The sequence below is a fragment of the Uranotaenia lowii genome, chromosome 1, assembly GCF_029784155.1.
Source record: "Uranotaenia lowii strain MFRU-FL chromosome 1, ASM2978415v1, whole genome shotgun sequence".
NCBI lineage: Eukaryota > Metazoa > Arthropoda > Insecta > Diptera > Culicidae > Uranotaenia > Uranotaenia lowii.
Genome location: NC_073691.1, coordinates 176,771,155 through 176,789,820, shown reverse-complemented (window position 1 = coordinate 176,789,820; position 18,666 = coordinate 176,771,155). Strand labels below are relative to the sequence as shown.

General features: G+C 42.9%; 2 protein-coding genes across 3 annotated transcripts in view; one reads left to right on the top strand and one right to left on the bottom strand.

Moving 5' to 3' along the window:
• The window catches only part of LOC129737563 (tachykinin-like peptides receptor 86C), a 264,810-nt gene that overhangs the window by 104,311 nt on the left and 141,833 nt on the right, over positions 1-18,666 (top strand). The gene's annotated exons all lie outside the window — the stretch shown is intronic.
• LOC129737551 (phenoloxidase 2) overlaps positions 1-18,666 on the bottom strand; it is a 43,993-nt gene that overhangs the window by 15,200 nt on the left and 10,127 nt on the right. The window contains exons 1-3 of one of the 2 annotated variants that reach the window (XM_055728719.1): positions 16,419-18,026; positions 974-1,950; positions 666-811 (exon numbers count right to left, since the gene is read on the bottom strand). In XM_055728719.1, coding sequence (XP_055584694.1) covers positions 666-811; positions 974-1,948 — 1,121 coding nt within the window. In that variant the 5' untranslated portion in view covers positions 1,949-1,950; positions 16,419-18,026. Of the gene's footprint in view, positions 1-665; positions 812-973; positions 1,951-16,418; positions 18,027-18,666 lie in introns of those variants that run through there. The other variant, XM_055728715.1, reaches the window with a different exon arrangement.

Here is an 18,666-nt window from a genome sequence, read left to right as displayed (position 1 = left end):
AATTTTGACCGTCTTGAAATTTTGAGCTATCTTATAAAATTTCAAAACATTAGACTTTATTTTGTTGAATCAGAAACTTCGAGAGTGTTCAGATATTTGACCATTTCGGCTCTTCTTTCAATCATGATACATTTTAGACGCTTTTGATATCGTGCTGCTCCTTCTCGATTCAAACTCATTATACATACAATGTTGATTTCCTGTACCTAGTGGTTGTTCATGAAAAGCTGTGTGATCAACAACCAATAATCACCGCGAAACCACCAAATGAAGGGTTCGTTAAAAGCCATCGACCTACTGAGCCAATTATGGTAGGCCATTTGAAACCATCTTCTTTCTGATTTGATTGGTTGAATTGGTTTGGTTTTCGATTTACTTTTTGTTAGAACAATTCAAAAATTTTCCATTCTTTTTAACAAACTACCTTCAGTATGCAACTAAAAAAGTTTCAATTGACTATTTGGCGAAATCTGTACCCTTGGATAAATGAAAAAATACAATATTGAATCATTTCAATGCCAAAAGGTAGCTGAAGTGTCACTCAATAGGAGGCTTTTCAAAGTGCGTTAAAGCACAAATTGATTTAATGATAACCGGGTACCGTACAGTCAATCGGTTGTGAAAATTCGATTGCCAATCGCGTAGTGCGTGGTTGGGTCACTTACCTAGCGTAAACGTTGCCACGGGGCACAAAGTCCATTCCCCGTGATAGATCCACATCGGACTGTTGCCAGAAGGTGTGCAGGGTATTGGCCGGAGCTCCCTCTGACTGGACGCTAACGCCACTGATGGTAATTCCATCGAAGGTGAGCTGTTGATCGGGTGGGATGAGAATTATCGATTAAAACATGTGGCGATAATGTTATTAATTAAGCCTGATAAATAGTGAACTGTTTAATCGGTTAACATTTTCTGCGAGAACTGTATTGATTGAGGATATTTAAATCGTTGCCCAAAGAACAGCAGAACTCACCTGGCTCTTCGAGTACGGTGCCAGCTTGATTTTGTGCTCCTGGAAGATGTCATCGATATACGCATGCCAGCGATAGAAAACAGGATCGCGCATAGCCGTGGCCACATCACCCATTACTCCGAACGACTCCAGATGGCGATGATCCGGATCGTGGCTGTAGGACAGAAACACGTGTCCCATATTGTGCATATCCCCGTACAGCTGACGATTCGGCGAAAGAATCGAAGACTCAATCACATTGCCCAGAATGTCGATACCCTTTTCTTCGTCCAACATGATACGATTACCGGACTCATCGACCACATATCCCTGATGGACGGCTTCGTAGATACGATCGATCCAACGCTCCAAATCGGCCACGTCCTGCTTGATCTGGTCCGCTTCCCGGTTAAGATCCTTCATCACCGCATTGTCTACTCGTCCTGGCCAAGTTCGGCTAGCCACCAGGGAGTCCAGCTTCGGAAAATACCCCTCAGCAATGGGCTCCCGAACATTATTTAAACGCTTGCAACGCTGTAACCGGTTGCAGAAACGTTCAAAATTGTAACGAGCGATCAGCTGCGAATGCATGTAGTAGAACAACTCTCCCCTACGATCCTTATCAACGATAGCCCGGTTCGACGCATCAAACGGATAAACCAAATGCCAGTGCCAGTGGTGCAGATTGATGCCGATATCCTCTCGGAAGTACCACAACCGATGCTCTTCGTCCAAATCGGAAGCGGTGAAATCCTTCGGGATCACAATGGGCATTCGCATACCCTCCGGCACCACCGTAGCTTCCTCCCGGATTTGTTCGAACACCTTCGAGTCCACGTACTTGTCCGGGAAAACTTCGACGTACGGAGGCAAATCGATGTCCTTGGTGTCCCGACGATGTAGCAGCGCCACCGACAGGGCGTAGTTGAACAGATATGGATTGATTCGATCCCGGGCGAACACGGCACAGCTCTGCAGGTCCTCGATGTTGCGCATTCCTGTGGAGTGCAGGAATAAAAAAATATTAAATTCAGATTTCTTTAACATTGATAACAGAGTATTTAGCCGATGAGCCTGCTGATCCCGATCACACTGTGGGTAACAGTGTGGTTGTTGAACATCGCGGCAAGAGCGATGTTTCGAAAGCAACCTGGAATTCCCATTTTAATTCAATGATGATCAGAATTCCGTCAATGCTGAACCAGCCCTGAGATACAGTCAGTAAACTAAAGGAGGTACTGATACTGATTCAAACGTAGATACTTTCGAAGTACGACCTAAATGAGCGTTGGTATTTTGCAGAAAGTCAAAACTAAAGATATGCGAATGCACAACCTTCAATCGACGAAATCTGAACTGGAGTCCTGTATTATGTGGTGGAGGGAAGTTTCTGGATAAAAACGCCCCTGTTCGTCTAGTGCCTACCGGATTCGCAGTGAACACCTGTTTTGCAGGACAGTTTCCCGGCATTCTCGCGACATGTCCTGCTCAGCGTATTCGTCCAACCTTGCCACCTTCTGGATGCTTGGGTCACCGTAGAGTCGCGCGAGCTCGTGGTCAGCCTTCGCCTCCACACTTCGTTCTTCTGCATGCCGATGGTTCTTAACACTTGTCGCTCGAATACTCCGATTGTTCGCAAATACCTCCTCGAGCATTGTTCACGTCTCGTGTCCGTAGAGAACAACCGAATTAATGAGCGTCATGTACAAGTTACACTTTGTTACCAACTCGGTAACATTGTTTTTAAATGAAATAAATAGATGGGTTGGAGTTAGGATAAATATTGTAAATAGCTAGCATAAATCCAACGGCGAGTTCAAATTAAAACACGTGGTGGTCAGCGAAAAGTAAGCGAAACCGAAAAGCACATGCGTTGAACTGAGGCGTTGCTTATGCTTGAACGCAACGACCACAACCACGCGTTCTGGAAGAACACTCATAAGCATGCGGCGATTTAAGACGGACGTATTCAGTAAGTGCTCTGCAAAGTGTTGGGACAACAACGAATTCCCACGGACCGAACAAACATCAGCGTTCCAGTTAGCCAGCTCGAGTTTTGGACCGATCATTGCCGCAGCCAGAGACCAGCTTGGACCGAATCCCATCTCCCGTGCGTGCGTGACCGTCATACGAGTGGCTCGATCATTTTGGACAGCATTCCATCGAGCCCGAGGTGTGCGCCAGGCCAGCGCGCCTAGCCAATAGTGTCCATCAGATCATCGACAGACAGCCTGGTGTGCGTAAAACAGCACTACGCGTGGCTTGGTCAGTCTGGTAGGCCCGTCCAAGTCGAGAGAGAGAGATCGTGGTAACGCACTATTTCTTCCGTCCCGCCAACCCGTCTCTTTCGAGTGAGGCGAAGGTTCAGTCGAAAAACCCGAAGTGTGCACTTAGCCAAAAGCGCGTGGCTGGAGTGCCGCCCAAGCCGAGGAGAGAGACCGAACCTAGCCGTAAGTGCGTGGTACCGCACTACCGATTCCATCCCATCACCGAAGACCGAGGTAAGCGCTTTGCCATAAGCGCGTGGTTGGTCTACCCAAGCCGAGGAGCGAGACCGAACCGATCAACCGTGCCGTGAGTGTGGTGCGTGGTACCGCACTGTTCATCCCGTTCCATTAAGGCGTCGCCCTACTTGGCGCTCTACCCATTGCGTCCGAGCGAGACGACTGCCCCGAAGGTCCAGCTAGAAGGTTCCATCCCGCCACCCGTGTGCTTTCCGCCGAAGAATTCGCCAAATAAACCAGCATTAAAAGGTATTTACTTTTTTTGTAGGAATCCACCCATCCGAAAACTCCCCCAGCCTAACAAACGCCCTGAGACCCAGGAACAAAAGAGGCCTTGAGCGCCCAAACCCGTTAGTTTCCGTGGCTTTAAACCAGGAACAGGGTGTTGCTGAGTAGCCTCTTCTGGGTTGACCCGTTCCTGGGAAAAAATTAGAGTTTCAACTTTGTGCGTGGTCTTAGTCTTCTTGATCGCAGATACTTGTGGAGTCCGTAATAGGCATGACTTCCGCTGATCATTAGCCGCCGGATCTCACGGCTGTTGTTATTGTCTGCGGTCACCAGTGAGCCGAGATAGACAAAGTCTTCAACTATCTTTAGCTCGTCGCCATCGATCGTGACCTTCCTATTTCAGGACGGTCTCAGGTCCACAGACCACCATATGCTTCGGCTTGGACGTATTATTCATTAACCCAATCCTTCCTGCTTCGCGCATCAGTTTGCGGTAGATCACCTCCACCGCTGAAGATGATCTGCCGACTATATCAATGTCGTCGGCAGAACAGATAAGTTGACTGGATCTGTTGAAAATCGTGCCCCGCTTTTCACCCACCGCTTGTCGAATAACACCTTCTAGCGCCACGTTGAACATCGCCTTGTTGAAGCCACCTGTGCGATTCAAATAAACTCGAAATTTCACCCGAAACTCACACACAGCACAGCGTTCCATCCAACGTCGCCTTGATCACTGTGATTAGCTTCCCGGAAAAGCCGTTTTCGTCCATGATTTACCATAGTTCGTCATGGTCGACTTCACCGAAAGCTCCTAGGCAGCAGGTCTCAAAGTCAATGTCGGAAAGACCAAGTCGATAGAGATCAACACTGGAAATCCCTCCAGTTTCATGGTAGGTGGGCAACAAGTTCAGAAAGAGACTGCTTCCAGTATCTTCGTAGTCGGAGAACGTCTGATGGTGGTACCAAGAAAAACATCTAAATGATAGTAGGCTTACATTTACTGTTAACAATTATCTCGGTATTTCTGCCTCATGCGCGATTGCCAATCTGTTTAAGCTGGTTGTATTCGATCCATTTTTCTTGTATTGTAAATTTTATTTCTCTAACGAACAACATGGATTCATGCCTAAGCGCTCTACGACCACAAACCTGTTGACCTTCACGTCTTCCGTGCAAGGTGGCTTTGCCAGCGGATTTTAAACTGACGTCATCTAGGTACACCTACCTGTCCGCGGCTTTTGACAACCACAACCACACAATAAGCCATCGCCAAACTAGATCGTATCACCCCAAACAGGTACCATTGCCGTTGGACCGTGCAATATCGTGTCCAAACGCGCAATCAAGTACCTAGGGGTGATGATTGACGACAGGCTCAGCTTCACGAGCCATGTCGAATACGTGTGCAAGAGAGCGGCAATGGCCACGGCCGCACTCACACGAATGATGCCGAACTCCTCGGCCATCCAAAGCAGCAAAAGGCGGATCCTGGCAAGTGTGACCACATCGACCTTGCGGTACGGAGCAGCGGCCTGGAGGCAGGCCTTGGGAGGAAGCTGTAACCTGCAGCGACTTAGCAGCGTTCAGCGGCTGATGAACCTGCGGGTTATCAGCGGATACCGGACCATGTCGTCCGAAGCCGCCTGTGTAGTAGCGAGTGTTATGCCCATCTCGGTTTTGCTTGAGGAGGATGTCTATTGCTACGACCACAAAGACACGCCCAACGTTCGAGATCTCGCCAATGAGGACTCGATGTCCAACTGGCAGCAGCTGTGGGACAGCTCAACGAGAGGAAGGTGGACCCATCGTCTGATCCCGCACATCGGGAGCTGGATCGGAAGAAGGCACGGTGAAGTGGACTTCTATATGACGCAATTCCTGACTGGTCATGGATGCTTCATGAAGTACCACTACCGGTTTGGACATGTGGCTTCGCCATATTGCCCAGATTGTGGTGATGAAGAGGAGACACCCGAGCATGTGGTGTTTGTCTGTCCGAGGTTTGCGGCGGTACGTACTTCCATATTTGCCGCCTGTGGGCCTGACACGACAGCAGATAACGTTGTACAGAGGATGTGTGCGGATTCCAACACTTGGCATGCGGTCAGCGATGGGTTCACCCGGATCATGACTGCCCTGCAGAGGAGCTGGAACCAACGGCAGTCCGCGAACGGTGTAGGATGACTCCATCGGCGGGGAGCATCTGAGTAGTGTGCGTCCGATCCCTTGATCGAATCTACAAAGATAAGGCAACATCTTCTGCGTAGCGGAGGTCAGGGGTGCGCCGCGAACGTGTGTAGGATACCCCAATGTCGGGGGGTATCCGAGTTGTGCCGCTTCCTAAGAGGGAAACTGCGGGGATAAGACTTTACCTTCCTCGTAGCGGATCTCGAGGGAAGAGGGTTAACCACTGTCGGGGGATACCCACGGGTAGAGAGGCTCTCGACGCCGGGCGAGCCTCTCGAGTCGGTGTAGGATGTCGTCACCGTCGGGAAACATCCGAGTCGTAGCGTTCCAAGTCCCGAATGTGTGCCGTGACAGGCGCGAGTCTAGGATAAGCTGCTCTCGATCTGGCACACAACGGGCAGGAAAATCCGCGGGCCAAAAATCCTAGGGTTGCCAACCAAGGGGGATAAAGAAGACCGGACAACGGTCGGAGTAGACTGACCCCATCGACGGGGGGCTGTCGAGTAGAGTGCGTCCGACCCCACGGTTTGAAGTTACAAAGATAAGACAATACCTTCTGCGTAGCGGATGCCGTGGGTGCGCCGCGTTCGTGAGTAGGATGCTCCACCTTCGGGGAGTATCCGAGTAGAGCGGTTCTCAACGACAGAAGCTGCGGGGATAAGACATGACCTTCTTCGCAGTGGAAATCGTTGGGAAAGGGTTATTCCACGTTCGGGGAATACCCACGGGTAGAGTGGCTCTCGACGCCGGGCGAGCCATTCGAGTCGGTGTAGGATGACGTCTTCGTCGGGAATCATCCGAGTCGTTGCGTTAAGTCCCGCGCGTGTGCCGTGACAGGCGCGAGTCTAGGATAAGCTGCTCTCGATCTGGCACACGACGGGCAAGGTGGCAAACTTCGAACCCTGAAGATAAGAGGTCGGGCTTCGAGTCGGAAGAGGAGAGGTCAGGCCTCAAACCTTCAGGCGGAGAGGTTTGTGTGGTAAACCCCGAGTCTTTATGATAAGAGGTCGGGTCCCGAGTCGTAAGAGGAGGGATCAGGCCCCTTACCAACAAGAGGAGGGGTACAAGTGGTCACCTCGAGTCATTACGAGGAGAGGTCAGATTTCAAGTCGTTAGAGGAGAGATCGGGCCTTGAATCGTGCAGAGGAGAGGTAAACCTCGAGTCGATGCGAGGAGGGGTCGGATCTCAAGTCGTTAGAGGAGAGATCAGGCCTCAAGTCGCGAAGAGGAGAGGTTTGTGTGGGAATCTCGAGTCATTGCGAGGAGATGTCGGTTCTCAAGTCGTTAGAGGAGAGTTCAGGCGTCGAGTCGTAAGGATGAGAGGTTTTGCTGAAAGTGGTCTCGTTAATGAGTATTGCCTTTGAGCGCGTTAGCGCGAATAGACCTCCCACTATTGAAGCATAGTGTACCAAACAGTTCGAGGTGGGAACCAGGTCTGCGGCCCCAGGTGGAGTTTAGGGAGTAGGGGGTATACACGGAGTATATCATGAGTCTTCCCATTGTACCCATGGACCCAGAGTAGCAAACTGGGGGGACGCGGTGGCTCGCCGTGCCTTGGAATACAATCCGTAAACCGGGATTTACCACCTGTGGTTACCAACTAAAAAAAAAAACTAGATCGTATCGGTATTTGCGGCTCTTTACTGGAATGATTCCATAGCTACCTGGTAGGATAGAAATTTATTATACGAACAGGTGAATCATTATCCAATCAATTCCCTGCCTCTTCTGGAGTGCCTCAAGGAAGCCACCTAGGACCCATAATGACCCATGCTGTTGGTCCTCGATGGACCAAAATTTGCGTATGCAGACGTCTAGCAGAGCCAGTTGATCATATTCGCCGCCTAGTGTGATGTCAACTGCCTTCGCTTGAACCGCAACAAATGCACGGTAATTTCATTTTCACGCAAGCGGCTTCCGCTATCGGCTAATAATTTTCATGGACAAGAGGCAGTTACCCGAGTTGAGCATGAGAAAGACCTTGGTGTGATTCTGGAATAAAAAGGCCGGATTTCAAGATCCACACAAACTACATCGTTGATAAAGCTTCCAGATGCCTGAGTATTCTATTCCACACGAGAAATTACTTTAAGGATATCTGCTGTCTCGAGAGTCTTTATTGCAGCCTGGTTTGATCGAACCTCGAATATGCCTCGGCTGTTTGGTGCGTTTACTACCAAAATGGCTCGGAGCGTATCGAGGCCATCCAGAGGCATTTTCTGCAATTCGCTCTCCGGCATTTGAACTGGCAGGTGTTCCGACTTCCCAGCTACGAACCCGCCGGACCGCAACGCGGGCTTCTATCGTCTCCGATCTGCATCCGTCAAGAACCGACTGCCCCGTACTGTTAGAAAAACTTTAACTCAGCGTACGACCTCGACGCTTGAGGAATCGTGATCTTCAGATCTTTGCCCCTCTCCGACAGAACAACTACGGAGATAATACAGCGCTAATTGGTGCCATGAGGACGTTTAATCGCTTCTCCGATCATTTTGATTTTGATGGTTCGAGGGAATTATTCAGAAGAAGAATCCTTAGTGTTTTAAGTATAGTGAAGCGTAAATTCCATGTATTTGTAGTTTGTCTATAATTTTTAACCTATCATTTGGATCATTTGTGATCTGTTGATTAACAATATACAAACGATCAGGATTGTCATGGACGATGAAACTTCACATACGTTGGACTATAAATCCCTCCCTGGGCCACAATACTTTTCTGTACGGAAGGACAAGGATATCCCCAAAACGGAGAAAGACATTTCACCGAAAAATTTGGCAAGGAGGTGATGGTGTAGTAGGCAATTTTGTGCGTGGCAAAATATCTAGCCCGTTCGTCACATTGGAAACAATAAACACCCAGAACTATATCAAGGAATACCTACAGAAGCTACTTGATTGAAGATGATCAAGCAGCATGATGGACCCGTCATATTTTGGCCCGATTATTATCATCATGTTATAACTCCAAAGACACACTAGGGTGGCACAAAAGCCTAAACGTCTGTTTTGTGCCAAAACATGATACCACAAAATTGCCCCAAGGCATGGCCAATCGAGACTTTTTGGGCTTTGACCAAAGCAAAGCTACGAAAATACATAAAACCAGCCGATGACATCGGAAAATTTAAAAAGGTTTGACCAAATCCAAAAGTGTTGAAAATTATGGGTAATGCCACTGTGCAGAAGCTTATGCGTCATGTTCGAGGAAAAGTGCGAAGTCTGGCTTATGATTAAAGATTTTCTTCAAATAATAGTAAGGGAGAGTGAGGATACTGGATCCCTGGGGATCCTTGATTCCTTCCGCTATATCTCGAACAAGGCATGTCTTACAAATATCAAATGTTCTAGAAAAATGTGACAAACAGAACAAAACATCAATACTATTATCTCAATAAGTTTTAAAAATATATTTTTTGAGTTATTGAACTTTGTTTAAAAAAAATATCAAAATGTGATTTGAAGATTTCTTTTTATCACCTTAAAATGTTTCTCGCACGAAAAAATTCTAGAAAAATATTTTTCCCAATATGTAAATCGTTAGAGTATAAAATGAACTTCATAGTTTCATATTTTCAAGACAATAGTAAACTCTACACTTTTTGAAGTATAGGTTTTCCAAAATGTATGTTAAGGGTATAATTGATCCCTAGAGTCCTAAAAGATAAATTTTCTTCTGAACGGATCGTGATTATTGGTTATCATGGAATTAATAATGTTTTTCCAATGTTTATTTGTAATTATCTGTTAAAAAGGACTGTATTTATCTAAAAACTTGAAAACTGCGCCTTAAGCTATGCAATGAATATAGGGTAGTAGACAAACTTATAAAATTCTCATTGTCTGAAACTTACAAACTTTGAAATGAGAACTAATTTGGTAAAAAATTATCAACGGATCTTTTATCGGATTTTACTAGAATTTTGCCTAGGGTCAGGGCACCCTGAGTTGAGGATCAAATCTCCATTAGTAAGGGATCAAGTCTCCTGTAACTTAAAAAATATCACAATTTTTAAGTCTCACGAAAATGCTTCTAATTCATCTACGAGTTCATGTATCTTTCTAATTTTTGGAGCATATCAACTTGAAACTACACGCTGTCTGAAAATACAAAAGACTACGAGTTGCTATTTTTTCCCAAAAAGATATGATAAAAATAAGAAAATGGGATCAAGTATCTCCATTCTCTGCTACAGTTTTGGGTAGGACACAAATAATGATACAGTGTGTCGAATAAAATAAATAAAATTGAATAACACAATATATATATTTTTTTAAAGTGTGCTTATAATTTCAGGAACAGCCAGTACTCGATTTTGAAGAGTATTTTCCGCTATTGATCAAATATGTGTATGCAAAACTTGATTTTTTCCTCACTTGTAATAACTATCCAGCTCGGCAAGCCTTTTTGAAAAAAAACTATGTACTTACATATTTAAAAGAAATTTAAATCAACACCGTCCATCAAATGCAGACTGTCTAACTTCGGTGCCGACTTCCTGTCACTTAACTTCCGCTGAAAGCACAACGAAGAACGAAAGCATGAAGCGAGAAACCTAGATATCCCAACTCAACCGACCAGCTAGCTGCAGATATGCACTGATGCCTCGGAACAATTGAGCTTCAAAATTCTGATCCGGAAATGTATCATTGTGCTGTAAATCCAACCGAGCAAAGCTTGAAACTTTGAAAGACGGAAGATGGATCTTACCGAATTTTCTTCAATGAAACAACAACTTTTCCCCGGAGCGAACCAGAAAGACACCGAAAGCCATTTTCGACCTGGAGGCAGCGGGTCCTAGCAATAAGTTATCCTTTCTTAATAAAATTTTGCCCTAAAAATGAATCACCCAAACTGGCCGAGCAGCGACGACGACTGCGTAGGAAAAATGTTCCCAGCAAGATGAATGATGATTTTTTGATGCCTCAGGTTTTACTGGTTCCCAAAGCCAATGACGAAGCTGCCAAATTTCAGTTTTGTCGGATTGTTGCTGCCTCATTCTGTTTTCGGAGATGGATGAAGATATGGATGGCGCGAGGCGCATTCGGAATAAATGAAGTTTTGAGTAATGGCCATAGAAAGCCATGTTGATCATTGTCGTAAAACTTTTGCCTTCATGAAATCGGCTAGCAAAAATGGTTGGAGATAATTGCTCTATAGGGAATTTTTCCCAAAAAAAGTTGGCATAACTTATTTATAATTTGTAGTTTTGCTTTTCAAAAACGACAAACTGCAGACATATTGAACTCCATATTTCTACTTAAAAAAAGAAATATAATTTTTTATCGGTTTCTACAGATAAATTATCAAATAGTAATCATTGTTGGCTTATAATTTTCAATTTCTGAACAAAATTTAAAATCAATCATCATTAGTTATCATAATCGTTTTGGTAAGTTCATAGAAATGTTGGATAACATTTAACAAATCCACTTTTCTCAATTGTTTGATATCTTCGATATTTTTCTTTATTTTGTGAGGTTGATTAACCTTTGTTAATTAAATAAAACAGTCCCATAGTGTTGCCAGAGATTAAATAGTACTGTTAAAATCAATAAAGTTACATGCTCTGGGAGCATTTTCATACCACATCTTGTACTTAGCTCCTGAAACTGTTATTAGATCACATTGTTCCAATTACAAACACTGTTGGAATATAAGGTCATATTATGATTTAAAAGCTACAAATTAGAAATTATTGAAAAAAAATAGAGGCATCATCGCCTACGAGCAACGATTTTCCGTCATTTGAAACGTTCCCAAAATTTCTTTAAATATATTATCTTTCTAGAGTGTCCTACCCGGGATTTCCTGATCTGGAATTCCCGAGAATAGAAAAATTCGGGAACTCCTGAATCCCGGGAATTCCCGATTCCAATAAAAAGTGCTAAATTACTAAAAATTTACACGATCTTATTTTTAAAAAAAATAGAGCAAATTGAACTAGGAAAATGATAGGTCTTCCTTGATATATGGCTTAGACTTAAACTCCTTTTTTTTTTTAATTCTAAATAACTGGTTAATGTTTTGAATTTGATAAAAAATGTTTTTTCGTTCGAAAAAAGAATGTGTAAAAGTGAAAAACGACAAAGAATCTATGAAACCATACCATTCCTATAGTGAAAAATAGAGATAGTAAAAAATCTTTCTAATTTTTTTTTCAAATTTTTGTAGCAAGAATCAGTCAAGTTTGTCGGTTAAAGTACTATGTTTTTGGGTCTTGGGGTTTATAATTCCTAATTGAATTTTTAATGTTCAAAGAAGTCAAATACGACACTTCAATTGACTCAAGAATTTGAAATCTCAGCATTTGATCCATATTATGTTGGGATCCGGCTCATCGAATTTCAGAAATCTTTTGTTGTATTTTTTTCGTGGTTCTCAATGCGATAAAAATGTCACAAAACTTATTTAACTCTTTAACATTTAAATTCAATTTTAAAATCATTAAGATGTTCCTTTAACATAAAACCGCTACTATTTTTCTTTTTTTTCTAAAACCTAATTAAAGTTGTTTTTTTCATCATTGTTTTAATCCTTTTTATGACTCTGGATTTGTTTGTTTATAAGTTTATAACTTACATCAATTTTTTTTAAATATATGAAAAATTAAATTTTTGAAATTTAAATAGTTTCTTATTGTAAAATTGTGATTTGTTCTGGAATAAGTGGATAAGGCATAGTGATCAATAATTACATGTTTAATTGATTGTGCCCGACCCGATTCTCCGTTCAGAACCTCGTGACATCCTTGAATGATTCGCTACAAGAGGAAGCACGCATGCTACTTCAGTAATTGGTGAGTTCGATCCATTATCCTTCTCATTCATTTGTTGTGAACTGATGTTGCAGTCAAGGAGCTTCTACTTGAGAATTTTCAAGGGCCTACAAAATTAGAAAATTCTGAAATATCGCCTATTAACTTACTAAGAGATTGTTTTTCTATTTCAACCTACTTTTTCAATTGAGGAAGTACAAGGTAGAAAAACATTTTCGGGTTTCGTTTATAAAGTTGTGTTAGAATTACCATTCTGATTTGATTACAAATGGCTGATGAAAAGTGAGATACGCATAAGAATTACGTCAGAAATGTTGTGCCTTGAAACCCGACAGTTTGTTTATGTGCTCGTTTTATAAATCATATTCCTGGTTGAAAATTTTCGATATTTACCTAAGTTTTCACTGCTAGAGTTCAATTGACGGTAAGTTATTGAATGATATAAATTTCTTCGTTATGACTCATATCAATGACGACACTTTAAAATTGTTCAGATACTGAGTCAGTCATGGATGTGTACTTTCACAATTATTCCGTAAAATCTTTTGGAAGAGATGATTCCAAAAGATTTTGTGGTGGTTCTAATTATTTCTCTGTTCTTGCCATATTTATTTTCAAGAGCGAGTAAAGACGTAATTATTTCCAGACCTTTCCTATGATAAGATTTCGGGGTATAAATGAAAATACAACTTGTCTCGTTAACGGTAGACTTAAAAAGAGAAAGTTTTTCCCGCGTTAAATACAGGAAATAAATGGGGGAAATCTTACAAACTGGCATCCATGAGCACTTAACAAAATGGGTACGATACAACAGTAACCCATCGACGATTGTGACGTTCGATTCAGGGTGACCATTGTTGTTGAGATTCAACAAGACGCTATATCCAAGATGACCAGAGATGATGGTGCACAATAATCCGAAACATGTAGTTTGATTAATCTTTTAGTAAAGTTATTTTAAATTTGCAATTTATCTATTGATTCAATCTACACTGCAATGCTTTGGATTTCTGTGTAGAAAAATCTCATTTCCATCCACAGAAGAACGAATTCACATGGGCCACCATCAAGGAGCACAGTAAATTTTAGCAACTGTGCTTCCAGCGTGAATATTTCAAACTTTTTATAATTATGGAAACGTATGTGTACTGTTGTCCACGTTTCTTCCTTCTTGTGTTCCAGTTGTCTCTGCGTCCGATACTGCACAGTGGGCCCGACCGAGTTAAGATGAGTAGTAAATGTACTTTTACTACTCATCGGGATGCTTACAAGATCTGGCTGTGTATGTATCAGAAGCATAAGCATAAGCATATATCAATCTTTTTTTTTTTTTTTAATATATGGAATCCTCTATGTCCTTTTCCAATGCAGACAGAGTCTCAAACTATCATAGAAACATTTTTCTTGACAAAAAAAGGTCACGGGCCACATTTGGCTCCACTTTTCCTACCATGCCAAATTTGGTCTCATTTTCTCGATTAGTAATCGGGTTGGTAAAAAAATTATAAGGGGTCTCAAAAAGAAAAACATGTCCTGAATACAAAAATACGAGCCCATTCCGTATATAGTTCCATTCTAGATATATTCTCTACTTTTTAATTCTCCTCTGGCAGTAGAACGGGGTCTCGAACCATCAAAGAAACATTTGCTATACAAAATTTGATTCCATTTTCTCGATTGTTTATCGGAATATTTAAAAAATATGAGTGACCCCCTTCCCACTTTTTATAGTTCCACTGAATAGAGAGAGGGCTCTTAAACAACAAAAGAAACATTTTTTGTACTCAAATACCCTTTCATGACAAACTTAATTTCGTTTGCTTTATTAAGTCTCTAGTTATGCTATTGAATTTGTATTAAAGCCTCTCCATCCTACCTATCTCCAAACTGGAAGGAAGGATGTAAAACACATAATCATAGAAAAATTCCATGTATTCAATCACACTGCCATGCACAATTCTGTTCCATTTGCTCGATTGAATGATTGGTCCCATATCATATTTGGCTCCATTTGTTAGAGAAGCTCTTGATTATGCAGAACAATTGTACAGAAGCTCTCCTCTTCCTTAACTTTATCCTCAATTGAAGGAATAAGTCTCAAATATTTAAGCGTATAACCATTTCTCGTATCCAAATGCCCTCCCATGCCAAATTTGATTCCATTTGCTCGATTAGTTCTCGAAACTATTTCTCTATGCGAAAAATTGTAAACGAGCCCCCCTCTCTGCTTCCTATCATCCCACTGGAAAAAGGCAGTAGTATCAATTATTCATAGAAATATTCTTCGTACTCAAATACGCTTCTAAGCCTGTCTCGAGTGATGTAAAAAATTGTATGGGAACACCTTCTTCCCTTAAAATTTCCCCACTGGAAGAATGAAGGATTTATAAAAAAAATCATAGAAATATTTCCCACTGAAAGTAAAGAAGGGTTTGATATATTGAAGGAAACATTTCTCGATTTCGAATTTTGGTTTAATTTGCATGATCAGTTTTTGAGCTATGTACACAATTAAATTTTATTTGGGAGACCCCCTTTCCCCTTCCAATGAGAAGGAGGCGTCTCAAACCATAATAGGAACCTTCTCAGGCCTCAAAAGCTGACAGACAGACGGAAATCCATTTTTATATATGGAAAATAAAAAAAAAGTTCACCCTGTACAAAATTAAGGATAGAGTACATGCTACTTACATGCAGTTATTCCCTCTGGGTGGCTAATGAATGTACGCGCTGAGAAACATGCAAAATCTAACTTATGACTGATATATGTTTGTAAGGACTTCAAGATGAGAGGTCTATCTTAAGGCTATTTCATGGGAATATGAGCAGATGACTGACATTTCATTGTGTGACTGCATTTTTCCGGGAACTTCCTTGATGCTTGTAAGTGTCTCAAATCCCCTTTCAAGTGAAAATATTTAATTTTTAAGCAACGTTATAAAATGATTTAAATGACTCTAGCTGGTGTTTTTTTTTTGGTAAAATTCGATTTCTCAGTCCAATTTCAATTTCCTCGACCAACTTTCATCAACACACTTAGGCAAAACGACATGAATTATTGAGTGCTGTAAAATTTTATCACGTTTCTGCTGCAGCTTCATACTTAGGACGTGCGTGATTTTTTTGCATCTTGTTTGGTCGATAAACGAGCTAGTTAAACGTGAAGGCTTGATTACGGCATTCTTATACCCAACGGAAGATTCTCAAGCTTTGCTGGGTGGAAGAAATGGAAAATAGACCATCCGAAATGGCGCAAGAATAAACCCATTCTGGTGTTATGATGTGATATGTTACGATGCCTTTTATACCGAACTTCAATCTGAGCTTCTGAAGATGGGTACCTACATATGTAGGTATGGGCATATAATGTGTCGAATAAAATTCTGCACTACCATATTATGGTAATAAAACTCACATACAGGCACCAGTCTAGTCGAATAGAGTATGATTCCATCTTGGGCTTCACAGCATAATCCCATCAGCATATTTCCCCGAAAGGCTGTTATGTTCGTGAGTGATAAAATCTACAACTGAAGAAAAAGTTATTATATTTTTTTCCCTTCCTTATGCAGTGTTTGCGCTCACTGATGTTGCATCGGGGTAGCAACTTCAAATATAAACTGAATGTATCATCAACTATCACGTAATTCAAAGTTTGGGGAAAACGGAAGATGATGAACACGATGATCATGATTGCTGTTCGGGGGGTACCAAACCAAAAATTCCTCGGGTGGACAGATGAGGTCGTTGACCCGCTTGTAGCTACCTTTGTTATCCAGGGGCACGTTCACGGAATGTTCGCCAAGCAACAATAGGATGCACGTTTTTTGGGTTTTGTAAAGTTGATTTATTCGCGGCACAAATAACAAATCCAGCTTTTTAAGGGAAACACAAACTACGTTGCACAATTTATTCTTAAGCTAACAACTTTTACTTAATCTAACATGCTAACAAATTAAAAGGTATATACAAAAAAACTGGAGTGGCCGATTGCCGTTCTTCATGCAACTTCGTGCACCGGAGATCCGAATCCAACTGCCGAATACCGCCGAAATCCGCCGACTCGATACTGCTGCCGCGAATTGTGAACTCTCCGGAGTTCCATCCGCGATGTTTTCGCTTATCAGAGAGTCTTCGCCGTCATTATCACCCGTCCTTATCGGTGATGATACTCTGATGATGGATGATGATGCACTCGCTGAGAATGGGTGACGAAACAATAGACCGATAGGCTGGAGGGAGATCATGGTCTGGATCAACTGCATTGTTTCACCCCAAGCGCTTGTAGATTTTTCCCGCGTTGGGTGTTGGGTGCTAAATCTGTTGTACTCGAACTGGTGGGTTTACTTATGAGCACTAAAGTACTCATCAGCGGTGGACACTGTGTTGGTAGTGTGAGAAGATCGTGGACCAATTCAACTCAGCTAGACTAGGCGATCTCCTGGGCATTGTCGAGGTTTGGTCTTTTGATTCGTGTTCAGTTGTGGTACGATCGTTGAGTTGCATGCGTCATCATCGTACATTCTCACCCACCCAGAAATTAGATGCACGGCTACATTTCTGCAAAGATATAAAAAAAAACTTCGACCTGGACCTAGACATTCCTTTTTGGTTTACTATTCGTGTGAAGACCCCTCTTCTGGCCTCAAGATTTTGTTGTCGGCGACGGGCAGAAGGCATACTTTCTCGATAGGACGCATCAACGAACCAGACGCTGTTTTTTTAGAGTTACCACCCGAACGACTCCGTCAGTACCCGGATGCACCTCTTCAATGCGGCCCATCTTCCAGCGACAGGGTGGAAGATTCTGCTCCACGATTATAACCAGCTGGCCAACCTGGATTGGCAAAGCGGGTTTCCACCGTTTGGATCGTGCTTGGAGTTGGCACAAGTACTCCGTTTTCCATCTTTTCCAAATGGATTGGAGATATTTTTGCATCAGCTGCATCTCGCTCAACCGATAGTCCTTGACATCTGTGAAGTCTGGTTCTGGCATAGCTTCAAACGATTCCCCGATAATAAAGTGTGCCGGTGTTAACGGTTCGAGGTCGTTTGGATCGTCCGATAGTGCTGTGATTGGACGAGAATTTAGGCATGCTTCCACTTGTGTTAATAAAGTCGCAAAGTTTTCAGGTGACACAGGTGTTTCGCCGATGGTTCGTAGTAGGTGCTTCTTTGTCGACTTCACCGCTGCCTCCCACAGTCCTCCAAAGTGCGGAGCTCCAGGAGGGTTGAAGTGCCACTGGATACCTGATCTGCTGCAATCCCTGGATATGTCCTCACGGTGTTTCTGGTCCTTCAGTAGGGCGAACAATTCCTTCAGTTTATTCCGCGCGCCGACGAAATTGGTACCGTTGTCGGAATAAACGTCACTGCATCTCCCTCGCCTGGCAACAAATCGATGAAATGCCTGAAGAAACCGTTCCGTCGAGAGATCGGAGACTAACTCCAGGTGTACGGCTTTTGTGCACAGGCAAATAAAAACCGCAACATAGCCCTTAACCGCGGCACGACGTGGGACAGGGCGCAGGTAAACGGGACCGAAATAATCCACCCCCACTTTCTTGAATGGTCTAGCTATCCTTATTCGATCTGCCGGAAGATCCCCCATAAACTGTTGGACAGGGGTTGGTCGAACTCTAAAACAAGTAGTGCATTTGTGGATGATATGTCTGGCCAAATTTCTACCACCTAGGGGCCAAAATCGAAGACGAACTGTAGCTAGAAGAAGTTGCAACCCAGCGTGCAGCAAACGACGGTGATAATATTCCAAAATAAGTTTCGTCAAATGATGACGCGCCGGAAGGACAATTGGGTGTTTGGTGTTCCAGTGCTCAGCTGAGTTCCTAATTCGTCCTCCGACTCTGATGATTCCATTTTGGTCCAGGAAGGGGTTGAACCATCTCAACGGTGATCTTCTGGGCACGTTTTCTCCTTTTGAAAGTGCCTGGATTTCATCCGGAAAACATTCTAATTGAACGCAACGAGCGACTGCGCTTTCTGCTTCAAATAAT